This window comes from Chamaea fasciata, unplaced genomic scaffold (assembly GCF_029207755.1).
Source record: "Chamaea fasciata isolate MVZ Bird 193981 ecotype frontalis unplaced genomic scaffold, bChaFas1.0.hap1 SCAF_1, whole genome shotgun sequence".
In the NCBI taxonomy this organism is placed as follows: Eukaryota; Metazoa; Chordata; class Aves; order Passeriformes; family Sylviidae; genus Chamaea; species Chamaea fasciata.
Genome location: NW_027094086.1, coordinates 151,938,292 through 151,964,831, shown reverse-complemented (window position 1 = coordinate 151,964,831; position 26,540 = coordinate 151,938,292). Strand labels below are relative to the sequence as shown.

At 38.9% G+C, this 26,540-nt stretch overlaps 2 protein-coding genes across 2 annotated transcripts; one reads left to right on the top strand and one right to left on the bottom strand.

Moving 5' to 3' along the window:
- Window positions 1-1,198: 1,198 nt before the first annotated feature.
- On the top strand, window positions 1,199-24,755 carry MYL3 (myosin light chain 3). Its single transcript, XM_066202173.1, has 7 exons — window positions 1,199-1,407; window positions 7,425-7,452; window positions 14,506-14,655; window positions 16,244-16,417; window positions 20,321-20,398; window positions 21,428-21,462; window positions 24,053-24,755. Exons 1-6 carry the CDS (start codon window positions 1,285-1,287, stop codon window positions 21,454-21,456), a joined length of 582 nt encoding a protein of 193 aa, XP_066058270.1. The 5' UTR covers window positions 1,199-1,284; the 3' UTR covers window positions 21,457-21,462; window positions 24,053-24,755.
- LOC136300041 (uncharacterized) lies at window positions 21,463-24,056 on the bottom strand. Its single transcript, XM_066202144.1, has 2 exons — window positions 23,872-24,056; window positions 21,463-22,949 (listed from the first exon to the last, which is right to left on the bottom strand). Exon 2 carries the CDS (start codon window positions 22,649-22,651, stop codon window positions 21,644-21,646), a length of 1,008 nt encoding a protein of 335 aa, XP_066058241.1. The 5' UTR covers window positions 22,652-22,949; window positions 23,872-24,056; the 3' UTR covers window positions 21,463-21,643.
- Window positions 24,756-26,540: the final 1,785 nt, after the last annotated feature.

Genomic DNA, 26,540 nt, shown 5'->3' with positions numbered 1-26,540 from the left:
GGAATGTCACTTTAGAAACTGGGAATGTCACTCAGGAGCTGGGAATGGCACTTTAGAAACTGGGAATGTCGCTTTAGAAACTGGGAATGTCACTCAGGAGCTGGGAATGGCACTTTAGAAACTGGGAATGTCGCTTTAGAAACTGGGAATGTCACTCAGGAGCTGGGAATGGCACTTTAGAAACTGGGAATGTCGCTTTAGAAACTGGGAATGTCACTCAGGAGCTGGGAATGGCACTTTAGAAACTGGGAATGGCACTTGAGAAACTGGGAATGTCACTTGAGAGATGGGAATGGCACTTTAGAAACTGGGAATGGCGCTTTAGAAACGGGGAATGTCACTTTAGAAACTGGGAATGTCACTCAGGAGCTGGGAATGGCACTGGGGGAACCGGGAATGTCCATTTCATTCTCATTTTCCATGGAAATTCCCATTTTTTCCCTTTATTTTTCCCATTTTTTCCCTTTTATTTTAAATCTCCCAACAAAGGTGGAAATTCTCATTTTCTCCATTTATTTCCCATTTCCCCCTTTATTTTGTGCCTCCCGTTTGAGGTGGGAATTCCCATTTTTTCCCTTTTTTTTTTTAATCCCCCAACACAGGTGGAAATTCCCATTTTCTCCGTTTATTTCCCATTTCCCCCTTTATTTTGTGCCTCCCGTTTGAGGTGGGAATTCCCATTTCCCCCCCCAATTTCTTCCCTTTATTTTTTTGTCTCCCATCGCAGGTAGAAATTCCCACATTTCCCCCTTTTTTTTTTTTCTTTTTTTTCCCTTTATTTTCTGCCTCCTGCCACAGCTGGAAATTCCTTTTTTTTTTTTTTTTTTTTTTTTTTCCCCCCTTCATATTTCCAGAAACTGGGAACGTCTCCCGGGCATGTCCCTGGGCAGGATCAAACCCACCCGGATCTCGCTTCGACCTCCCTCTCGTCACTTCACAGGAGAAATAAAACCCCTGAGCCGGCGCCGAGCCGGGCCTAACCTCCCTCCCCCCCTTTCCCAAAAAAAACCATTCCCAAATCTCTTTCCCAGGGACGTGTTAATCGGGAACAATGCCGGCTCCAAGGACAGAGATCCCCAAAAATAACCGCCGGGCCCCGTGTTGTCCTTTTATAGCCCCATTGTGAGAGGTGACCCGGGTGACACATGACAGGGACCAGGTGGCGCTTCCAGAGGGGATAAAAATCCCTCCTGAGCCCGGCATTATTCCTGGAGCTGCTCCTCGTATCCCGCCTTTTCCTTCCTTTTTTTTTTTTTTTTTGTCCTCCGATTCCCAAAATCTGCCATGGCTCCCAAAAAACCCGAGCCTAAGAAAGCCGAGCCGAAGAAGGAAGAGCCCAAACCGGCGCCTAAACCGGCGGAACCGGAGCCGAAGAAAGAGGTGGAATTTAATCCGGCTTCCGTCAAGGTAAAAGGGGGTTGGTCGGTCCTAGGGGGGGCTTGGAGGTGCTGGAGGGGTTGGAAAGTGGGAATTGAGAGCCTAAAAAATCTGGAACGCTCCAAAAATTGGAATCCTAAACAAAAACAAAAAAAAAAATAAATTGGGATCCTCAACAAAATTGGGATCGCAAGAAATTGGAATCCTAAAAAAATTGGAATCCTCAGAGTGGGTGGATTAATCCTGTGAGGGGATTGGAGATGCTGGAGGGGTTGGGAGAGTTGGGAATTGAACTTCTCAAAAGAAATTGGAAATCCTAAAAAAAAAGAATTGGGATCCTGAAAAAATTGAAATTCTCAGAAAATTGGAGTTCTCAAAGTCAGGGGGATTGGTCCTGGGGGGAGGTTGGAGCTGGAATAGTGGGAATTAAAATGCTCCAAAAATTGGGATCCTCCAAAAAAATTGGGATCCTAAGAAATTGGGACCCTCAAAAAGGTGAAATCCTCAAAGAATTGAAATTCTCAGAAAATTGGAGTCCTCAAAGTCAGGGGGATTGGGCCTGGGGAGGGGATTGGAGCTGCTGGAGGGGTTGGGATAATGGGAATTGAAATCCTCAAAAAATTGGAAATCTTCAAAAAATTGGGATCCTCCAAAACTTGGAAATTCTCAAAAAATTGGAATCCTCAAAGGAAGGAGGGTTGATCCTGGGGGGAGATTGGAGCTGGAATAGTGGGAATTCAAATCCTGAAAAAGATTGGAATCCTCAAAGTCAGGGGGATTGGTCCTGGGGAGGGGATTGGAGCTGCTGGAGGGGTCGGGATAGCGGGAATTCAAATCCTCAAAAAGTTGGAATCCTCAAAAAACTGGAATCCTCAAAGAATTGAAATCCTCAAAATTTTCAAATCCTCAAGATAAGGGGGATCGGTCCTGGGGGTCAGGATTGGAGCTGCCGGAGGGGCTGGAAAGTGGGAATTAAAATCCTCAAAAAACGGAAATCCTCAAAAAAATTGGAATCCTCGTAGTCAGGGGGATTGGTCGTGTGTGTGTGGGGGGGGGGGGGGGGGGGTTGGAGCTGCTGGAAGAGTTGGGATAACGGGAATTGAAATCCTCAAAAATTGAAATCCTCAAGGAAAGGAGGATTAATTGATCCTGGGGGAGGGATTGGAGCTGGTGGAGGGGTTGGGATAGTGGGAATTAGGATCCGAAAAAAATTGGAATCCTCAAAGTAAGGGGGAGTGATCCTGTGAGGGGGATTGGAGCTGCTGGAGGGGCTGGAATAGTGGGAATTGAAATCCTCAAAAAAATTGGGATCCTCAAAAAACGGAAATTCTCAAAAAAAATGGAAATCCTCAAAGTAAGGATTTGTCCTGTGGGGGATTGGAGCTGCTGGAGGATTGGGATAGTGGGAATTAGGATCCGAAAAAAACGGAAATCCTCAAAAAATTTGAATCCCCGAAGTAGGTGGATTGGTCCTGGGGGGGGATTGGAGCTGGTGGATAAATTGGGAATAATGGGAATTAAAAATCCTCCAAAAATGGAAATCCTCAGAGTCAGGGGGATTGGTCCTGGGGGGAGATTGGAGCCGGAGGAATTGGGATAGTGGGAATTCAAATCCTCCAAAAATTATTCGAATCCTCAAAAAATTGGAAATCCTCAAAAAATTGGAATCCTCAAGGTCTGGGGGATTGGTTCTGTGGGGGGATTGGAGTTCCTGGAGGAGTTGGGATCGTGGGAATTGAAATCCTCAGAAATTAGCCGGGAATTGGGTTGGTGCCGGAAAGGAAACGTCCAGTGAGGGATGAGACCTGCAAGGGACAGGAGGATTTCTGGGTGATTTCTTCGGGAATTGTCCGTGGGGAAAAGGATTTCCCTTTGGGATTTGTGCTTTGGGAAAATGGAATTTTCTTTGGGAATTTTCCTTTGGAAGTTGTCTCTTGGGAAAAGGGTTTGTCCTCTGGGAATTGTCCTTTGGGATTTGTCCTTTGGGATTTGTCCTTTGGGAATTGTGCTTTGGGAAAATGGAATTTTCTTAGGGAATTGTCCTTTGGGAATTGTCCTTTGGGATTTGTCCTTTGGGAATTGTCCTCTGGGATTTGTCCTTTGGGGAAAGGGATTTTGCTTCTGGAATTGTCCTTTGGGAATTGTTTTTTTTTTGGGATTGTCCTTTGGGAGAGAGAATTGTCCTTTGGGAATTGTCCTTTGGAAGTTGTCCTTTGGGAAAATAGAATTTCCTTTGGGAATTGTCTTTTGGGAATTGTCCTTTGGGAATTGTCTTCTGGGAATTCTCCTTGGGGAAAAAGGATTTTTCCTTTTGGAATTGTGCTTTTGGAATTGTCCGTTGGGATTTGTCCTTTGGGAATTGGTCCTTCGGGAATCGTCCTTTGGGAAGGAATTATTTGTAACAGAGCAAGAAATCAAATCCCAAGAAATTCAGTTTTTGGGAAGTTTTGGAGGGAAGGACTCCAGGATTTGTGTCGTGATGCCAGAACAATCCCATGACCTTGGGGAAGAGGTGAACTGAATCCCAAATTCCCGGTAAATCTTTAAATATCGGTGGAAAAAAAAAAAATTCAATTATTTGTAACAGAGCAGGAAATCAAATCCCAGGGAATCAAATTTCGAGGAAATTTAATTTTGAAGGGAAGGACTCCGGAGTCGGTTCTGGAACAATTCCACGACCTTGGGGAAGAGCAGAACGAAGGGAGTTATTGATTTATTCATTTGATTACTTTATTAAAATGTATTAATTTTGTGGGGTCGAGGGCAGCAGGGCTGAGTTGGCATTAACAAAAATACAAAAAAAACCCTAAATTTGCATCGCTCTGAATAAAAAATAAATTTATTTTTTTTTTAATCGAAGCAATTCCACCCTCCAAAAACTGATTTTTATTTTTTTGGGGGAAAAAAATGAATTCCTGCGGTTTTTAATATTGCACAAATATTTGGGAAAAATCGGATTTTTCCTGGGAGCGTTTTTCTATTTCCCTCCGGCACCAGTGGGAATGACGGAGGTCACAAATATTATAAACATCGTCCATAAATTATGGGCGGGTTTAGCCCATTCTTTAAGGTGCTCGAAGTTTATCTGGAATTCCCAACCAGGGGATTTTTTTTTGATCCCAGTCACCAGACCCGGGACATCGACGTCACCCGGTCCAATTTTAGCCGCCGAGATGCTGCAGCCAAATCCCCAAATTCCCAAATTAATTCCGGGTTTATCCCCTTTGATCCCGGCTCGGCATCTCCCGGCGGTGACTCAGCGAGTTGGGCGAAATCCCAAAATCCCAAAACCTGCCGGAGGTTTTCTCCTTGCCCGTTATCGGGAATTTCAACCCAAAAATTCCTTTTTTTTTTTGGGGGGGGGGGGGGGGGGATAAAACTCTTGGAGCCGTTCCCACTTTTCGTGTCCTTAAAAAAAAAAAATCTCGTTTCTCAGATTATTTTAGATGGAAAATACTTAAATTTATTTATATTTTTAATATAAATAGATGTATTAGATTAGATTACATTATATTGCATTGTGGTTTATTATATTTTACTAGATATATAATATAATATAATATAATATAATATAATATAATATAATATAATATAATAAATATAGTATAATATAATATAATATAATATAATATAATATAATATAATATAATATATAATACAATATAATTAAATATATAATATAATATAATATAATATAATATAATATAATATAATATAATATAATATATGACAATATGATATAATATTTATTATTATATTATATCATATAATAGTATTGTTATATAATATAAAAATTATTATATTAATATATTTATTATTATATATAATATATTTGTCATTATATTTTATTTATATTATTATATATTATTTATATATGTAATATATATATATAATCTATTATTTTTCATGGGAAATAATAAATTCTCCAATTGAATCACAGATCGAAAATTTCAATCCCCAAAATCCTTTTTTTTTTTTTTTTGGGGGGGGGGAGGGGATCAAAGTCTTGGAGCCGTTCCCACTTTTCGTGTCCTTAAAAACCTCGTTCCTCAGATTGTTTTCCATGGACAATTTTCATATTTCCACGGGCTCCTCAGCGTCCAATCAGAAAGCAGGAATGTTCTTCTCCCTCCTGGAAAGGTTCCATTGTCCTCCTGCCTGCGGGATGACAACGGATTTATTAATAGGACTGATGTCAGGCTTAGCTAAGCCCGGCTTAGTGACGGGGGTTTTGTTGGGATTGAGAAAAATTCCGGGAGGTTGGAATGACGTCAACGAGGCCGAGGGTGGAGCTGAGGCCTCCTGGAGGCTCCAGGAAAAAAAAAAAATAGGGAAAGATTCCAGCGGGATCGGGATCAGGGTGATGATTATTCCTCAACGTCGGGATTGATGGAGATGAGGAAAGGTGGGATCAAGCAGGTGGAAAAGTTTGGGGTCGGATGTTGTCACCAAATGGATCCGAAATGGGCACGAAATGGGAGAAGATGGGAAAAATGGGGGCAAAATGGGAATGAAATGGAAAAAAATGCAAAACAAAAATGTGGAAAAAATGGAAAAAGTGGGGGAAACCGGAGAAATTGGAAAAAATGGGCAAAAATGGACAGAAAGTTGGGAAAAATGGGGAAAAGTGGAACAAATTTGGGGAAAATGGGGGGAAATGGGGAAAAATGGGGAAAACCAGGGAAAATCGGGGGAAAATGGGGAAAAACAGAAAAAATGGGGAAAATGGGAAAGAAATGGGGAAATGGGAAAAATGGAACAAATTAGGAAAAGATGGGGCAAAGTGGGACAAATTCAGAAAAAATGGGAAAGTGGGAAAAAAGGGGAAAAATGAAAAAAGTTGGTAAAAGTTGAAGAAAGTTGCAAAAAAGGGACAAAAACGGACAAAAAGTTGGGAAAAATGGGAAAAAGTGGAACAAATTTGGAGAAAATGGGGGAAATGGGGAAAAATGGGGAAAAACAGGGAAAATCGGGGAAAAATGGGGGAAAACGGAAAAAAATGGGGAAAATGGGAAAAAATAGAAAAAGTGGGAAAAAATAGAATAAATTTGGAAAAAATGGGACAAAGTGGGACAAATTCAGAAAAAATGGGAAAAGTGGGAAAAAAGGGGGAAAAAGGGGAAAAATGGAAAAAAGCTGGTAAAAGTTGAAAAAAGTTGGAAAAAATGGACAAAAATGGACAAAAAGTTGGGGAAAATGGGAAAAAGTGGAACAAATTTGGGGAAAATGGGGGAAATGGGGAAAAAAGGGAAAAAAGTGAGTGAAAAAATGGAAAAAATGGAAAAAATTGAGCAAATGTGGGAAAAATGGGGAAAAAATGGGGAAAAATGAGGAAAAATGGGGAAAAATGGGGAAAAAATGGGGAAAAATGGGGAAAAATGGGGGAAAATGGGGAAAAATGGGGGAAAATGGGGAAAAATGGGGAAAAATGGGGAAAATGGGGAAAAATGGAAAAAGGGGGAAAAAATAGAATAAATTTGGAAAAAATGGGAAAAGTGGGAAAAAAGGGGAAAAAGGGGGAAAAATGGACAAAAAGTTGGGGAAAATGGGAAAAAGTGGAACAAATTTGGGGAAAATGGGGGAAATGGGGGAAAAAGGGAAAAAAGTGAGCGAAAAAATGGAAAAAATGGAAAAAATTCAGCAAATGTGGGAAAAATGGGGAAAAAATGGGGAAAAATGGGGGAAAAATGGGGAAAAATGGGGAAAAATGGGGAAAAATGGGGGGAAATGGGGAAAAATGAGGAAAAATGGGGAAAAATGGGGAAAAATGGGGGGGAAATGGGGAAAAATGGGGAAAAATGGGGAAAAATGAGGAAAAATGGGGGGAAATGGGGAAAAATGAGGAAAAATGGGGAAAAATGGGGAAAAATGGGGAAAAATGGGGAGAAATGGGGAGAAATGGGTTCGGGATTGAGGGAGGTGAATCCGTCATGGACCTCCCGACCCCACCAGGGATGATAAAACCGAGACTAAACCAATTCCAGTTTATCTGGTTCATTTCCACCCTCTTCTTATCAGTTTTCTTATCTGGTTTTTGTCTCCTCCAGGTGGAATTCAGCCCCGACCAGATCGAAGGTGAGGGAGATTATTTTTTCTCTTCTGGGGTCAGAAAATCCATCCCTGGTCACAAAATGGTCCCAAAATGGTCCCAAAATGGGAAAAAATAAGAAAAAATGGGGAAAAATGGGAAAAAATGGGGAAAAGTCAGAAAAATCCCTGGGAAAATCTGGGATGTTGGAATAATTTTGGGAAGGCTGAGCTTTAATTCCTGAATTTTCTCCTGCTCCTCCTCAAAAATCCATCCCTCCGAAGGAGAAGCAGGAAATTCGTGTCCCGTTTCCAGGAGTCACTGCCCCCCAAACCGCCCAAATTCCGGTTTTTCTTCTTTAAAAAAAGCCATTTCCAGGAGTTATTCTCCCAAAATGGTCATGAAATGGTCACAAAAATGAAGGAAAATGGGAAAAATGGGGGAAAATATTGGAAAAAATGAGGGGAAAAAAAAAAAAGGAAAAAGGGGGTGAAAAAAAGGAAAAAAAAGTGAGAAACTGAAAAAACAATGGACAAAATGGAAAATAGTTTAAAAAAATAGGGAAAATGGGGAAAAGTGGAACAAATTTGGGAAAAAATGGAAGAAAATGGGGAGAAATTGGGAAAAAAAAAGGGAAAAAATGGGGAAGAAAGGGGGGGGATGGGAGGAAAGGGAAAATAAGGGGAAAATGGCAAAAATAATGGAAAAGGGGGAAAAAATGGGAAAAAATGGGAAAAGAAGGAAAAAATGGGAATAAATGTGCGAAAAAAAAGAAAAAACCACATTTCCAGGAGTTACAGCCCCAAACGGTCACAAAATGAACCCAAAATGGCCCCAAAATGGAACGAAAATGGGAAAAATGGGGGAGAATGGGGAAAACCAGGGAAAAATCTGGGAAAAAATGGGAAAAAATGGAGAAATGGAAAAAAAATGGGAAAAAAATGGAAAGAAGTTGGGGAAAATGGGCAGGAATGGATGAAAAGTTGGGGGAAAATGGAAAAAATGAAAAAACGCAAAAAAAAATTGGAAAAAATGGGGAAAAGATGAACAAATTTGGAAAAAACATGGGGAAAACAGGGAAAACATGGGAAAAGGGGGGAAAATGGGAAAAAATTAAAAATTGGAAACTAATGGAGAAGAAAAGGAAAAAAATGGGGGGAAACGTGGGGGGAGAAATGGGGGAAAATAGGAAAAAACCGATTTCTAGGAGGTACGGCCCCAAAACTTCCCAAATCCAGGTTTTTCTTTAAAAATACCCTTTGTCGGGTTGGGAATTCTCGGGAAATCTCAGGGTGGTGATGGGTGAGGAGCTCAGGGATCTGGGAATATTTCCCATGAATTAATAACGGGATTTTCCCATTAATTAAATCATAAATTTAATTTCGCGTTAATTCCAATGAGGGGCTGGAAAAGGATCAGAGGAGGGAGAATCCAGGAAAATTTGGAATATTTGGGAATGTCCTTTGCTGGAATGAGGGGCTGGAAAAGGCTGGGAAAAAAACCCCCCAAAAACAAAACAAAAAAATCTCAAAAAAATCCCCCAAAAAGACCCAATAAACCAAAATAAAAACCCTAAAAAAACCCCCGAACAAAAAACTGCCAAAAAATCAAAACAAGAAACCCCAAAGAAACAAAAGAAAAAAACCCCAAAAACAAAACAAGTCCCCGAAAATTTCAAAAGAAATGAAAGAACTAAAAGAAAAAAAAACCCAAAACAAAACTCCCCAAAACAAAAACAAAAAAAAACCCCAAAAAACAAACCAAAAAACCCAAAAAACCAACCAAAACACCCCCCAAAATAAAACAAAAAACTTCAAAAAAACCTAAAAAAAACCCCAAAACAAAAAATATCAAAACAAAAAAACCCCCAAAATTAAAACAACCCCCCCCCCAAAATACATCCCCAAAATCAAAACAAAAAACCCACAGAAAATAAAAAAAAAATCCCCAAGAAAACAAAACAAAAAAAACCCCCAAAATCCAGGAAAATTCAGGATATTTGGGAATGTCCGCTGCTGGAATGAGGGGCTGGAAAAAAAAACCCCAAAAATAAACCAAAAAACCTCAAGAGAACAAAAGAAAAATCCTCAAAAAATCAAAACAAAAAACCCCCAAGAAATAAATAAAAAAACCCCAAAAACAAAACAAAACAAAAAAACCAAATCAAAAAATCAAAACAAAAATCCCCAAGAAAACAAAAGAAAAACACCCCCCAAAATCCTGGAAAATTCAGAATATTTGGGAATGTCCGCTGCTGGAATGAGAGGCCAGAAAAGGCTGGAAAAAACACCCCCCAAATAAATCAAAAATCCTCGAGAGATCAAAACAAAAAACCTCAAAAAATCAAAACAAAAACCCCTCAAGAAAACAGAACAAAAAACCTCAAAAAATCAGAACAAAAACCCCCAAGAAATAAAAAAAAAAAAAAAGAAAACCAAACCAAAAAATCAAAACAAAAAACCCCAAGAAAACAAAACCAAAAACCCCAAAAAATCCAGGAAAATTCAGGATATTTGGGAATGTCCGCTGCTGGAATGAGGGGCTGGAAAAGCTGGAAAAAAAACCCCAAAAGTTAAAAAACAAACCTCAAGAAAACAGAACAAAAAACCTCAAAAAATGAAAACAAAAAACCCCAAGAAATAAAAATTAAAAAAAAAAAAAAAGAAAACCAAACCAAAAAATCAAAACAAAAAACCACAAGAAAACAAAACCAAAAACCCCCAAAAATCCAGGAAAATTCAGGATATTTGGGAATGTCCTCTGCTGGAATCAGGGGCTGGAAGAGGCAGGAAAAAAAAAACCCCAAAATAAAACAAAAAACCTCAAGAGAACAAAACAAAAAACCTCAAAAAATCAAAACAAAAAACCCCAAGAAATAAAAATTAAAAAAAAAAAAACAAAAACAAAACCAAAAGAAAACCAAACCAAAAAATCAAAACAAAAAAACCCAAGAAAACAAAACAAAAAAGCCCAAAAAATCCAGGAAAATTCAGGATATTTGGGAATGTCCTCTGCTGGAATGAGGGGCTGGAAAAGCTGGAAAAAAAACCCCAAAAGTTAAAAAACAAACCTCAAGAAAACAGAACTAAAAACCTCAAAAAATCAAAACAAAAACCCCCAAGAAATAAAAAAAAAAAAAAAGAAAACCAAACCAAAAAATCAAAACAAAAAACCCCAAGAAAACAAAACCAAAAACCCCAAAAAATCCAGGAAAATTCAGGATATTTGGGAATGTCCTCTGCTGGAATGAGGGGCTGGAAAAGGCTGGAAAAAACCCCCCAAAAATAAAACAAAAAACCCACGGAAAAAAACAAACAAACAAAAAAACCCCCAAAAAATCGAAACAAAAACCCCCAAGAAATCAAAACAAAACAAAACAAAAACCACCAAAAATTAAAAAAAAAAAAAAATCAAAACCTCAAAAAATCCAGGAAAATTCAGGATATTTGGGAATGTCCTCTGCTGGAATGAGGGGCCGGAACAGTACCAGAGGGAAAATCAGGAAAATTCCGAAACCCGGGATTTAGGGGGGAAAAAAAACCTCTCCTGGAAATTTGAAAAGTGGGCGGGAAGTGCAGGTGGGAAAGGGGCAGATCTAACGCCCAAAGGGATTTTTTGGGATCAAATCAATGGATGGGTTGTGAGGTTTTTTTGGGATCAGCTGTGGGCGGTGCGCTGGGAAGTCGAGGGTGACGGGGAAGTTGAAGGATTAAGGAGGAAGTCGGAGGATAAAATAAGGGATAGAGGAGGAAGTGAAAGGACAGAGGATGAAGTTAAGGGATAAAGGATAAAAATAAAGGAGAGAGGACGAAATTAAAGAGTAAAAGATGAAGTTAAAGGATAAAAATAAAGGATAAGGGGTGAAGATAAAGATAAAATTAAAGGATAGAAGATGAAGTAAAAGGATAGCGAAAGAAAATTAAGGATGGAGAATAAAAACGAAGGATAAAGGATGAAGTTAAAGGATAAAGGATAAAATAAAAGGATAAAGGATGAAGTTAAGGGATAAAGGATGAAGTCAAAAGTTAAAAATAAAAGATTAAGGATGAAGTTAAAGGATAAAGGATGAAGTTAAAATTAAAGGATAAAGGATGAAGTTAAAGGGTGAAGGATGAAGTTAAAGGATAAAAGGTGAAGTTAAGGGATAAAGGATAAAATTAAAGGATAAAGGATCAAGTTAAAGGATAAAGTTAGAGGATAAAATTTAAGGATAGAGGATGAAGTTAAAGGATAAAATTAAACGATAAAGGATGAAGTTAAAGGATAAAAATAAAGGATAAAGGGTGAAGATAAAAGATAAAGGACGAAGTTAAAGGATAAAATTAAAGGATGGAGGATGAAGTTAAAGGATAGCGAAAGAAAATAAAGGATGGAGAATAAAACAAAGGATAAAGGATGAAGTTAAAGGGTGAAGGAGGAAGTTTAAGGATAAAGGACAGAGGATGAAGTTAAAGGATAAAAGATGAAGTTAAAGGATAAAGTTAGAGGATAAAATTTAAGGATAGAGGATGAAGTTAAAGGATAAAGGATGAAGTTAAAGGATAAAGGATGAAGTTAAAGTATAAAATTAAAGGATAAGGGACGAAGTTATTGGGAAAAAATATCAAAGAATAAAGGATGAAGTCAAAGGATAGAGGATGAAGTCAAAGTTAACGGATAAAATTGAAGGATAGAGGATGAAGTCAAAGGATAGAGGATGAAGTCAAAGTTAACGGATAAAATTAAAGGATGGAGGATGAAGTCAAAGGATGAGGGGTGAAGTCGAAGGATGGAGGAGGAAGTTAGAGTAAAAGACAAAGTTAAAGGACAGAGGATAAAGGTAGAGGATAAAACAAAGGGTGGAGGATGAAGTTAAAGGATAAGGGATGAAGGTAAAGGGTCACGGTAAAGGATCCCAGGCCGCTCCTGCTGCTCCCTGGGATCCTGCAGGGAAAGGAACTGGAGAGTCTGGGGGAGTCTCTGCTGGATCCTGCTCCGACCCCATGAGAACCACGGACCCATTCCATCGGGAAAGGATCCCTAGGAGCATTGATCCCACTGATCCCGACATGCCGCGTCCTCAGGCACCATCCACAGGGACCAGTGGTGGGACGGAGAACCCAACCTGTGACTGATCCCATTGATCCCGTTGATCCCATTGATCCCAACCCTTGTCCCAACATTCTCCAGCCCCATCCAAAGGAGATCAGCGGTGGGAAGGAGAACCCAACTTTGATTGATCCCATTGACCCCAACCTGTGACTGATCCCATTGATCCCATTAATTCCAACCTGTGACTGATCCCATTGATCCCATTGATCCCAACCTGTGACTGATCCCATTGATCCCATTGATCCCAACCTTTGACTGATCCCATTGATCCCATTAATCCCAACCCTTGTCCCAACATCCCGTGTCCTCCAGCCCCACATCTACAGGGCTCAGTGGTGGGAAGGAGAACCCAACCTGTGACTGATCCCATTGATCCCAGCCTGTGACTGATCCCATTGATCCCAGCCTGTGACTGATCCCATTGATCCCAGCCTGTGACTGATCCCATTGATCCCAGCCTGTGACTGATCCCATTGATCCCATTGACCCCAACCTGTGACTGATCCCATTGATCCCATTAATCCCATTGAACCCATTGATCCCAACCTCTGACTGATCCCATTGATCCCATTGATCCCAACCTGTGACTGATCCCATTGATCCCATTAATCCCATTGAACCCATTGATCCCAACCTGTGACTGATCCCACTGATCCCATTGATCCCAACCTGTGACTGATCCCATTGATCCCATTGATCCCAACCTGTGACTGATCCCATTAATCCCAACCTTTGATTGATCCCATTGAACCCATTAATCCCAAGCTGTGACTGATCCCATTGATCCCAACCTTTGACTGATCCCATTGAACACATTGATCCCAACCTGTGACTGATCCCATTGATCCCAACCTGTGACTGATCCCATTAATCCCAACCTTTGATTGATCCCATTGAACCCATTAATCCCAAGCTGTGACTGATCCCATTGATCCCAACCTTTGACTGATCCCATTGAACACATTGATCCCAACCTGTGACTGATCCCATTGATCCCAACCTGTGACTGATCCCATTAATCCCAACCTTTGATTGATCCCATTGAACCCATTAATCCCAACCTGTGACTGATCCCATTGATCCCAACCTTTGACTGATCCCATTGAACACATTGATCCCAACCTGTGACTGATCCCATTGATCCCAACCTGTGACTGATCCCATTGATCCCATTGATCCCAGCCTGTGACTGATCCCATTGATCCCAACCTGTGACTGATCCCATTGATCCCATTGATCCCAACCTGTGACTGATCCCATTGATCCCATTGATCCCAACCTGTGACTGATCCCATCGATCCCAAACCTTGTCCCAGCATTCCGTGTCCTCCAGCCCCCATCCGCAGGGGGGATCAGCCAACCCTTTTCTCTGGATCCCGCCCCTGGGTGTCCTCCCCCACCAATTAACGCCTTGGTGGCTGACAATCCCAATATTTTTTTCCTGGGATATCTCGTTTCCCACTCCTGGAGGTGCTCCTGGAGCTGGGTCAGTGCTCTAAAATCTCATCCGAGATCCGGTTCTCATCCAAAAAAAATGGAGTTTCTGGATGGAAACCGCCCCCGGCCAACGATTTCTCCCGTTTTCCGCCGAGATAAAAATACCCCGGGGGAGGATTTTGACCTCTCCCATTCCATTCCCCGGCGGAACCGGAAAATGGAGGGAAGGAGGAGCACAGACATCAGAGAAAACAAAACTCACCCAAATTATTTCCTTTTCCCCAAACCACAAAACGAAAGAGGGAACACGAACATCGGAGATAACGAAACTCATCCAAATGATTTTTTTTTCCTCCCAAATTAAGTTTTTTAAATGAAATCATTTGAATTTAAATAAAAATTGATTTTTTTTTTTTTTTTAATTTCTCCCAAACCACAGAACGAACCGGTTCGGGCCCATCACGAGAAAAAAAAAAAATTTGATTAGATTCGATTGGATTTCTCTTTATTTGATGGAACAGCGGGAAGAATTTCCTCCTAAAATTCCTTTTCGGTTTTCTCTCCGTTTCCAGAATTCAAGGAAGCGTTTTCCCTCTTCGACCGGACGCCCAAGTCGGAGATGAAAATCACCTACGCCCAGTGCGGGGACGTGCTGAGGGCTCTGGGGCAGAACCCCACCCAGGCCGAGGTCATGAAGCTGCTGGGCAGACCCAAACCCGAAGGTTGGTGGCCTCCCCTGCGGCTTTTGGGAAAGGGAATTCCCGGAAATATTCCTGGGAAAAGGTGAAGTGCGGAAGAACTCAGGATATGGAGAAGCCTCGGAAATTGCCAGCGGGAAGGGAGGAAAAAATTGGTCTGGAAGTCAAGATAATCGTCCCAAATTGAGGGGAATTGATTAATTCGATTAACGTGTTAATTAGATTAATGTCTGGGCGTCAATGTGGTTTTGAATGACAAATTTTTGCCTTTAAAATTTGTATTTATGGAGGAATTCATGAGTTTTTTCTCACAAACGTAATTATTTCCAACACTTCCGGAGAAACAAAGGGATGACCTGGATGTCAGGGCACGGATTGCTCCACGAGAGAACGGTGGGAAGGCCTGGAATGAGTGCAGCGATGTCCTCCTGTATCCCATAATTCCACGCTCTTCCCTCCCTTTGATCCAACAGTTATCCCCACAGTTCCGCTCTCACCCTGGACATCCCATGGGTAATTCCCGGCTCTCCCGGAATCCACCAAACCTTTCCCGTTTCCAGGCTCTTCTTTCCCTTTCACCCCACATTTGTCACCACAGATCTTCCACCCCACGGCGGATATCCCAATATTATTCCCACAATTCCCCCGAACTTCCAGGCTCTTCTCTCCCTTTATCCCCCGTTTATCCCCCCAGTTCTCTTCTCACGGAGGAAATCCCATTGTTATTCCCAGGATCTTCCCAAAACTTCCATGTTCTTCTCTCCTTTTGTCCAACATTTATCTTCTACCCCACGCTGGGTATCCCATGTTTATTTCCCAGAATCCCCGCCAACTCCCACTTCCTGACTTTTCTCTCCCTTTATCCGACGTTTATCACCACAGATCTGCCGCTCCACGGCGGAAATCCCATGGCTAATTCCCAGAATCCTCCCAAACTTCCATTCCCAGATCCTTCTCTCCCTTTGCCCAACATTTATCCCCGCGGATCTTCTACCCATTGGTGGATATCCCATCATCATTCCCAGAATTCCCCCAAAACACCCATTTCCACACTTTTCTCCCCCTTTATCCAAAATTCCTCCCCGCAGATCTTCCACCCCATGGAGGATATTCCATGGTTAATTCCCAACTCTCCCAGAATCCTCCCAAACTTCCATTTCCGGCCTCTTCTCCCCCTTTATCCAACATTCCTCCCCGCAGATCTTCCACCCCATGGAGGATATTCCATGGTTAATTCCCAACTCTCCCAGAATTCCCCCAAATTTCCATTTCCGGCCTCTTCTCCCCCTTTATCCAACATTCCTCCCCGCAGATCTTCCACCCCATGGAGGATATTCCATGGTTAGTTCCCAACTCTCCCAGAATTCCCCCAAACTTCCATTTCCGGCCTCTTCTCCTCTTTTGTCCAACCTTTATCACCGGATCTTTTACCTCCTGGTGGATATTCCGCGGTTAATTCCCAATTATCCCAAAATCCAACAAAACTTCCATTTCCGGGCTCTCCTCTCCCTTTCTCCAACATTTATCCCAACAGATCTCCTACCCCGTGGCGGATATCCCCCGGGTAATTCCCAGAATCCTCCCAAATTCCCATTTCCCGGGTGTTTTCCAGAGATGAACTCCAAGATGATCGACTTTGAGACCTTCCTGCCCATGCTGCAGCACATCGCCAAGACCAAGGACACGGGCACCTACGAGGATTTCGTGGAGGGGCTGCGGGTCTTCGACAAGGAGGGGAACGGGACGGTGATGGGCGCCGAGCTCCGCCACGTCCTGGCCACGCTGGGTGAGGGAAAACTTTCCCCTGGGGAATTCCAGCCTGTTCCTTTCGTCCCTGGTTTTTTTTCCCCCCTTTCGTGTTGTGTTGGATTTCTCCGATAAGTGTCAAAGAGTGAATTGAAAAAAAAAAAACTCCGCCCCCGAAAAAAAAATTGAAAGTCAAAAATCAAAAATTAAAAAAAAATATGAAAAATTAAAGAAATTGAATGACAAAAATCCAAAATCCAAAAAAAATAAAAAAAATTTAAAAAAAATCAAAAATCAAAAATCGAATGACAAAAAGCCAAAATACAAAAAAATCAAAAAGATCAAAAAAAATAAAAAAAAATCAAAAATAAAAAAATCAAAAATCAAAAATCGAATGACAAAAATCCAAAATCCAAAAAAATAAAAAAAAATCAAAAATCAAAAAATCAAAAATCAAAAAATCAAAGAAAAAAATCCAAAATCAAAGGAAAAAAAATCCAAAATCAAAGAAAAAAAATCCAAAATCAAAGGAAAAAAAATCAAAAATCAAAGGGAAAAAATTCAAAAAATCAAAGATCAAAAATAAAAAAGAGAAAAATCCAAAAATCAAAGAAAAAAATCCAAAATCAAAGGAAAAAAGAATCCAAAATCAAAGGAAAAAATCAAAAAATAAAAAATCAAAACAAAAAAAAGAAAAATCCAAAAATGAAAGAAAAAAATCCAAAATCAAAGGAAAAGAATCCAAAATCAAAGGAAAAAAAATCCAAAATCAAAGGAAAAAAATCCAAAATCAAAGGAAAAAAAATAAAAAAATCAAAGATCAAAAAATAAAAATAAAAAATCCAAAAATCAAAGAAAAAAATCCAAAAATCAAAGGAAAAGAATCCAAAATCAAAAGAAAAAAAAATCCAAAATCAAAGAAAAAAAATCCAAAATCAAAGGAAAAAAAAATCCAAAATCAAAGGAAAAAAATCCAAAATCAAAGGAAAAAAATCCAAAATCAAAGGAAAAAAAATAAAAAAATCAAAGATCAAAAATAATAAATAAAAATTTCCAAAAATCAAAGAAAAAAATCCAAAAATCAAAGGAAAAGAATCCAAAATCAAAAGAAAAAAAAATCCAAAATCAAAGAAAAAAAATCCAAAATCAACCAAAATCAAAGGAAAAAAATCCAAAATCAAAGGAAAAAAAAAATCAAAAAATCAAAGATCAAAAATAAAAAAAAAGAAAAATCCAAAAATCAAAGAAAAAATTCCAAAATCCAAGGAAAAGAATCCAAAATCAAAGGAAAAAAATCCAAAATCAAAGGAAAAAAATCCAAAATCAAAGGAAAAAAAATAAAAAAATCAAAGATCAAAAATAATAAATAAAAATTTCCAAAAATCAAAGAAAAAAATCCAAAATCAAAGGAAAAAAAATATCAAAAAATCAAAGATCAAAAATAAAAAAAATCAAAAATCCAAAAAATCAAAGAAAAAAAATCCAAACTCAAAGGAAAAGAATCCAAAATCAAAGGACAAGAATCCAAACTCAGAGGAAAAAAATTCCCAAATCCAAAATTCCAAGTCAGCCGTCGGCTATTGAACATTAACCGATAAACACGGACATCGAACACTAAACAGTCCCAGAACGAATGCTGAACGGTAACCGCGGCCTCTGTTTCTTTTATTGATACCCTTCGTTCGTTTCCATGGTGATAATTATTCAATATAACAGAAAATGTTTTATTTCCTTATTCATTTCTTGAGCGCATGAACATGGAACATTCCCATCAGCATAAACCAGGCCAGCCTTGCCCAGCCCAGCGGGAGCCGCGCTTTGTCCCCAGTTCTGGCTTTCCACCCCTCCCTTCTCCTCGCCCGCCCGCCCGCCCTCGCTCCCGTTGTGTTGGATCTCTACCGCGAATACGAAATACTTCCCGGATCCCTGAATTGTGAACTTCCTGAATTCCTGAATTCCTAAATTCCTGAATTCCTGAATCCCTAAATTCCGACATTCCTGAATTCCTGAATTCCTAAACTGTGAACTTCGTCATTCCCAAATTCGGAGCTTCCGAAATTCCTAAATTGTGAACTTCCGAAATTCCTAAATTGTGAACTTCTGAAATTCCTGAATTCCTAAATTCCTGAACTGTGAACTTCGTCATTCCCAAATTCGGAGCTTCCTAAATTCCTAAATTGTGAACTTCTGAAATTCCTGAATTCCTAAATTCCTACATTCCTAAATTGTGAATTTTGTAATTCCCAAATTTGGAACTTCTTAAATTCCTAAACTGTGAACTTCTTAAATTCCTGAATTCCTAAATCCCTAAATTCCTACATTCCTGAATTCCTAAATTGTGAACTTCGTCATTCCCAAATTCGGAACTTTCTAAATTCCTAAGTTGTGATCTTCCCAAATTCCTAAACTGTGAACTTCTGAAATTCCTGAATTCCTAAATTCCTGAATTGTGAACTTCATCATTCCCAAATTCGGAGCTTCCTAAATTCCTAAATTGTGAACTTCTTAAATTCCTGAATTCCTAAATTCCTAAATTCCTAAATTGTGAATTTTGTAATTCCCAAATTTGGAACTTCTTAAATTCCTAAATTCCTAAACTGTGAACTTCTTAAATTCCTGAATTCCTAAATCCCTAAATTCCTACATTCCTGAATTCCTAAATTGTGAACTTCGTCATTCCCAAATTAGGAACTTCCTAAATTCCTAAGTTGTGATCTTCCTAAATTCCTAAACTGTGAACTTCTGAAATTCCTGAATCCATAAATTCCTACATTCCTGAATCCCTAAATTCTGACATTCCTGAATTCCTAAATTGTGAACTTCGTCATTCCCAAATTTGGAACTTCCTAAATTCCTCAGTTGTGATCTTCCTAAATTCCTAAATTGTGAACTTCCTGAATTCCTGAATTCCTAAATTCCTAAATCGTGAACTTCGTCATTCCCAAATTTGGAACTTCTTAAATTCAAAAATTCCTAAACTGTGAACTTCTTAAATTCCTGAATTCCAAAATTCCTGAATTCCTGAATCCCTAAATTCCGACATTCCTGAATTCCTAAATTCCTAAATTGTGAGCTTCCTAAATTCCTGAATTCCTGAATTCCTAAATCCCTAAACTGTGAGTGTCCTAAATTCCTAAATTGTGAACTTCCCAAATTCCTAAATTGTGAAATTCCTAAATTGGGAAATTCCTAAATTCCTGAATTGCGAACTTCCTAAATTCCAAAATTCTGAACCTCCTAAATTCCTCAATTCCTAAATTGTGAGCTTCCTAAATTCAAAATTCATAAATTGTGAGCTTTCTAAATTCATACATTCCTGAATTCCCGAATTCCTCAATCCCAAAATTCCTGAATTCCTGAATTGTGAGCTTCCTGAATTCCTGAATTCCTGAATTCCTGAATCGTGAACTTCCCAAATTCCTAAATTGTGATTCTCCTAAATTGTGAATTTCCTAAATTCCTGAATTGCGAACTTCTTAAATTCCTGAATTGTCAGCTTCCTACATTCATCAATTCATAAATTGTGAGCTTTCTAAATTCCTGAATTCCTGAATTCCTAAATTCCTGAACTTCTTGAATTCCTGAATTGTGAGCTTCCTAAATTCCTGAATTTCTGAATTCCTAAATTGTGAACTTCCTAAACTGTGAGCTTCCTAAATTCCTGAATTTCTGAATTCCTAAATTGTGAACTTCCTAAACTGTGAGCTTCCTAAATTCCTGAATTCCAGAATTCCTAACTTCCTAAATTTTGAGCTTCCCACATTCCTAAATTCCGAACTTCTTAAATTCCTGAATCGTGAACTTCCCAAATTCCTAAACTGTGTTCATCCTAAACTGTGCACTTCCCAACTGGTGAACTTCCTAAACCCCCCAAACCCCCGAATTCGTAAATTCCGAAAGAATTCCTGGATTCCTAAATCCCGGGATTGTGTTTTCCGTGCAGGGGAGCGGCTGACGGAGGAGGAGGTGGACAAACTGATGGCCGGGCAGGAAGACGCCAACGGCTGCATCAACTACGAAGGTGAATTCTTTCCTACAATATCCCTAAAATATTCTTTGAAAAGCTCCAAACCCTTGGGAAAAAAAAAAACAAAAAAAACCTGGAGCAAAATTTCCCAATTTCAGCCCAAATTCTGAGTCTGGAATTCCTCTGATAAACCCCAGGAGAATTAGAGAATTATGTCTTATTACTTTTTAATTAAATCAGAGAAAAAAGAAAATAGATATTGCATGTTGTAGATATTCCGTATTTTATGTATTATATTATACAACATTAATATTTAATATTAATAATTAAAAATTATTAGTTAAAAGATAAAGATATATTAAAGAATCTAAAAATATTGTTTATATTTAAATAATTTAAAGATATATTAAAATAATTAATATTTAAATATTGCATTATATTAAAATATATTAGATTATGATATATTACATTACATTATTATATTATATTTTATTTTATGATATTATTATAATTTCCACATTTCCCACGGAATTTTTGTTTTTCCAAAGGATAATCGATCTATTTTCCATTTTATTTTATTTTATTTTATTTTATTTTATTTATTTTTTAAAATTTAATTTAATTTTATTTCATTTCATTTCATTTCATTTTTTTAAAATTTTATTTTATTTTATTCTATTTCATTTCATTTCATTTCATTTCATTTCATTTTTTTAAAAATTTTATTTTATTTTATTTTTTTATTTTATTTCATTTCATTTTATTTTATTTAATTTAATTTCATTTCATTTTTTAAAAAAATTTATTTTATTTTATTTTATTTTATTTTATTTCATTTCATTTCATTTCATTTCATTTCATTTCATTTCATTTTTTTTAATTTTTATTTTATTTTATTTTATTTTATTTTATTTTATTTCATTTCATTTCATTTTTTAAAAAATTTTATTTTATTTTATTTCATTTCATTTCATTTCATTTCATTTCATTTCATTTCATTTTTTAAAAAATTTTATTTTATTTTATTTTATTTTATTTGATTTGATTTGATTTGATTTGATTTGATTTGATTTGATTTCCCAGCTTTCGTGAAGCACATCATGGCCAACTGAGCCCAGGTGAGTCCCCTCTAAAAGATGAAAAAAGATTTCGGGGAGATGCTGATGAATTATTAGTTAATTGATTAATTAATGCATTCAAAACAGCTGCCCCAAGGGATGCATACATGCGAACGTAGACATTGGGAGCAAAGGATTTCAAATTAAGCATTAATTAAATTATTGATTTGTATTGATCGATTTATTTCCTGGTGAACAGAACAGGAAAAATATTAAAATATTGATTTTTTTTTTGGATAAAAAATTCCCAAACTTCATTCCCTGCTGGAATCCCGGCTGGGATGGGATTGAGGAGAGGGGAATGGAATTGAAATTGAATAGGGAAGAGAAGGGAAAAGGAAAGGGAAAAGGGAAAAGGGAAAGGAAAAGGGAAAAGGGAAAGGGAAAAGGGAAAAGGGAAAAGGGAAAAGGGAAAAGCGAAAAGGGAAAAGGGAAAGGGAAAAGGGAAAAGGGAAAGGGAAAAGGGAAAAGGGAAAAGGGAAAGGGAAAAGGTAAAAGGGAAAATGGAAAAGGGAAAAGGGAAAAGGGAAAAGGGAAAAGGGAAAAGGGAAAAGGGAAAAGGGAAAAGGGGAAAGGGAAAGGGAAAAGGGAAAGGGAAAAGGGAAAGGGAAAAGGGAAAGGGAAAAGGGAAAGGGAAAAGGGAAAGGGAAAAGGGAAAAAGAAAAAAGGAAAAGAGGAAAGGAAGAAAAGAGGAAAAAAGAAAAAAGGGAAAATGGAAAAAGGAAAGGAAAAAAGGAAAAAAGAAAAAAAAAAGGAAAAAAGGAAAAAAAGGAAAAAAGGAAAAAAGGAAAAAAGGAAAAAAGAAAAAAGGAAAAAAGGAAGAAAGAAAAGGAAAAGGAAAAAAGGAAAAGAGGAAAAGAGGAAAAGAGGAAAAAAGGAAAAAAGGAAAAGGAAAAGAAGAAAGAAAAAAAGGAAAAAAGGAAAAGAGGAAAAGAGGAAAAGAAGAAAAAAGGAAAAAAGGAAAAAAAGGAAAAGAAAAAAGAAAAGGAAAAGGAAAAAAGGAAAAGGAAAAGGAAAAGAAAAAAGGAAAAAATAAAAAAGGAAAAAAGGAAAAAAGGAAAAGAGGAAAAGAGGAAAAGAGGAAAAGGAAAAGAAAAAGGAAAAGGAAAAGGGAAAGGAAAAGGAAAAGGAAAAGGACTTTCCCCAGTCCTCGTTCTTTTAGGGCTGACTGGAAACGTCCATCGCTCATTTTTCCCCGGGTGCGTTTCCCAAATCCCCGCTCCCAAACTCCGAAAACCCCCCCGAGAAAATAGAATTGAGCCAGCAGGAGAGGGGGAAATGAAAACACAGAGAGGAAAAGAGATGAGGAGGAATCGGGAACGTCCGGGCCGCAGTTAGTGGTTTCCCATAATTCCACTGATGCCGAGGATCCGGAATTCTTGGTGTCGTCCCAATCCCTGCCCGTTGTTCAGGGATGTTCTCCGTCCCTCGTCCACGGGCAATTCCCATTCCCGATGGGAACCAGGCAGAGAAGGCGGGCTGGGAAGCTGGAAAACCAAACCAGGATTGGGGGAAATGGGGAAAAAATGGGGAAAATTAGGGGAAAATTCGGGAAAGTTGGGAAGAAATTGGGAAGAAAAGGGAAAAATTGGGGGAAATACGGAAAAAATTGGGAAAAATTTGGGATAATGGGGGAAAATACAGAAAAAATTGGGATAAATGGGGAAAATAGAGAAAAATAGGGGAAAATGGGGAAAAAATCGGGAAAAATTGGGAAAAATTGGGAAAATAAGGAGAAAAATTGGGAAAATTGGGAAAAAAATGGGAAAAATTGGGATCATTTGGGATAATTGGGGAAAATACAGAAAAAATTGGGATAAATGGGGAAAATATAGGAAAAAATAGGGAAAAATTGGGAAAAAATGGGAAGAAATTGGAAAAATTTGGGAAAAAATTGGGAAAAATAAGGAAAAAAATGGGAAAATTGGGAAAAAATTGGGAAAACCAGGATTGGGAAGTAATTCCCAGGGTCTTTGAAAAAGAGTTGGATGGGTTTGGGAAGAGGGATGAGAGCTGGTGATTCCCAGGAAAGCGCCATTCCCGGGATTTGCCGTTGAGACTCAACGGCGCCACCCAGTGGTAAAACTGGGAAGCTGGAAAACCAAACCAGGATGGAGAAAAAATTGGGGAAAAAAAAGGGGGAAAATTGGAAAAAATGGGAAAAATTGGAATAAAATTGGTAAAAATTTGGGAAAAAAATGGGGAAAATTAGGAAAATTTGGGGAAAATTGGGAAAAATTGGTAAAAATTTGGGAAAAAATTGGGAAAATTTGGGGAAAATTGGGAAAAATTGGAAGAACATTGGGGAAAAAAATTAGGGAAAATTTGGGAAAAATTAGGGAAAAAATTAGGGAAAATTGGGGGAAAAATTGGGGAAAATTGGGGAAAACATCGGGAAAAATTGCCCACCTGGATTGACTCCAGGTGTCAGGGGCGGATTCCCGAATTTTCTCCGTCCCTCAGCACGGGGTGTTGGGACTGGGATGATTCCCGGAGTTTTTGGCAGCTCTCGGTGTTGATCAAGACAATTCCTGATCTATTTTTTTCCTTCTTTCCCCCTCTAACTCCCACGAACCTCTTTCTCTTTCAGGACAAGACGAGCAGCGGGAATTCCGGATGGGATTTCCACCTGCTGGAATTTTTTTTTTCAGCCCAGATTTCCCATTCCAGAGCTCCAAAAATGTGCCCGAATCCCGAAAAAAAAAAAAAATTTGGATGTTTTCATTTCATTTCCCCCAAATCCCCTCCCCCCAAATATTTGGATAATTTTGTTTCGTTTGCCGTGTTCCTCCATGGGAAGAGTTTCCTGTGGAGATCCGATGGAAAAAACTGGGATGGGAATTACGAATCCCTGGGAATTCCTTTGGGATGAAGGATATAAACAGGGGGAAAAAAAGGGGGAAAATGAGGAAAAGGGATGAATTTTTTTCATAAATAAACCGATTAAAAAATTCTTGATCCCTTTCTCCATCCCAAACTCTACCTTTTCCCTGTATAAACCGATAAAAATCCCAGGAATGTCCTTCATCCTTTGGAAAAAAACCCCTCTGGAATTCCTAGAAATCAGCAACAACAAAAAAAAACAACTTTGCTGATTCTTTTTTTTCCTCTCCTTTGGATGATGGAAAATTAATGATAAAAAAAGAAAAAAAATTTCCCAAATTAAAGCAAAATTCGCCCCAAATCCATCTTTTCTCCACGAGGATTCCTCCCCATTCCAATCATTTCCCCGGGAAAAACCTTCCCCGACGGAAAACTGGAAGTTGTTCCAATAAACTCGTCTCGGTCCTGGAGTTTTTGCAGTAAAAGAAAAAAAATGGGATTTTTTTTTTTTTTTCCGCATCGTTATTTCCGTGTCTGTTTGAGGGAAAGGGGAAAAGGGAAAAGAAATCCTGGGAACAAACACCTCGGCGGGAAAGTCGAGGAGCGTGGGACAATCCCACGGATTGAGAGAGGATTATCCCTTTTCTGGGGAATAATGATTGAAAAGGGAAGAAGGGGAAAAAACCAAACAAATAAATCCACTGGGGCTGGAAAAAAGGAGAGGCCAGGAGCTGGTGGAGTTTTTTGGGAATGCCAAAAAGAACCTGGATGTGGAAGAGTCCAGAAAAAAACAAAACAAAACAAAACAAAACGGGGAAATTCTGAGTTTAATGGAGGAAGGATGAGTGGAATTCTGGGATACGAAGGGATGGGAATGACTGAGAGGGTGGAGAAGAGAAAACTTGTCGAATTCCACGGGAACACACACTGCCCCCGGATGGGCCAGGGCAAAACCAGAGAGGAAATTCAGCAGGGAGAGGAAATCAGAACAAATCCTGGATTTGCCTTTCCTTTCCTTTCCTTTCCTTTCCTTTCCTTTCCTTTCCTTTCCTTTCCTTTCCTTTCCTTTCCTTTCCTTTCCTTCCTTTCCTTTCCTTTCCTTTCCTTTCCTTTCCTTTCCTTTCCTTTCCTTTCCTTTCCTTTCCTTTCCTTTCCTTTCCTTTCCTTTCCTTTCCTTTCCTTTCCTTTCCTTCCCCTCATTCCTGTGCTTCCCCAGGACTTTGGTTTCCCCCAACGATTATTTTTATTGTTATTATTATTTTGTCCAAAGAATGGAGGACAATTCCCGCTCTTTTTGGTGGAATTCCAACTTTTTTCTCTCTCCTCTCGCTGCCGTTTGCCAAACTCCTTTTTTTTTCCTTTTTTTTTTTTTTTCCTTAAATTTGCTTCTTTTTTTTTGTTTCTTCCCCCTTAAAATCGCTTTTAAATATTCCCTCGGACATTCCAGCAGGGAGCCACGAGGAGACACAAATTCTAAAAGTACAAGTCGAACGGATCCAGCCAAATCTCGGGGTTTTTTTGGAACGGGCGTCCAAACGGCGATTTCCTTCCCCTGGTTGTAAGAAGGAGACACCAAATTCCTGCAAACCAGGAAATCTGAGGGGAAAAAAAATTGTCCCGGGAGAAAAAAAAAAGTCCCAAAAAACTTGTTGGGATGGGAAATCCTTCCGGAAAACGTCCCGTTGACGGTGTCGCCGTCCCTCAACTTGCGTTTTCCGGGTGAAAAGAGAGACCCCAGGAGGCCGAATTTCCCTAAAGTAGGAAGGGGCAGCGGTCTCACATTCCCAATCCGTGTTTTGGAGGAGAATCCTGATCCCAGCAGGGAAATTCCAGAGGTTTGGCACGGAGTTGGGAAAGACCTCCGAGTCCTTTGGCTTCCCAACGGAATTCCTGGTGATTTTGGCAGGAGTCGAAGCTGGAAAAATCTTCTCCTCTCGTGTGGAGAATAAATAATAAAATATTATCATAAACCGAGAAATCAACAAATGAATTAATCAACAATAAATAATAAATGTTTATCCCCTCAAATATTTATATCTCAAACATCCCTGGCCTGTCCCAACCCGGAATTTTTGGTTGGGGAATAATTCAGGATATTGACTTTTTTTTGTTTGTTTTTTTCCCCCTCCTTCCCTCTCGTGCAGAATTCTCTCCCTTTTCCTTTTCAAACGAAATCCTTCATTTATCCAGCCCCAAAATCCGGGATGAGCGTCACCCGGTCGCGCAGGTTCGAACTTCTCCCGGATTCCCTGAAT

What these genes read in the sequence shown, in the direction of transcription:
- MYL3 (XM_066202173.1), top strand. Translation starts at nt 1,285, where the DNA reads ATGGCTCCCAAAAAACCCGAGCCTAAGAAAGCCGAGCCGAAGAAGGAA. An exon ending in TTAATCCGGCTTCCGTCAAG is followed by an intron (nt 1,408 to 7,424) that starts GTAAAAGGGGGT and finishes TGTCTCCTCCAG; the next exon opens with GTGGAATTCAGCCCCGACCA. An exon ending in GGGCAGACCCAAACCCGAAG is followed by an intron (nt 14,656 to 16,243) that starts GTTGGTGGCCTC and finishes GGTGTTTTCCAG; the next exon opens with AGATGAACTCCAAGATGATC.
- LOC136300041 (XM_066202144.1), bottom strand. Translation starts at nt 22,651, where the DNA reads ATGAGCGATGGACGTTTCCAGTCAGCCCTAAAAGAACGAGGACTGGGG.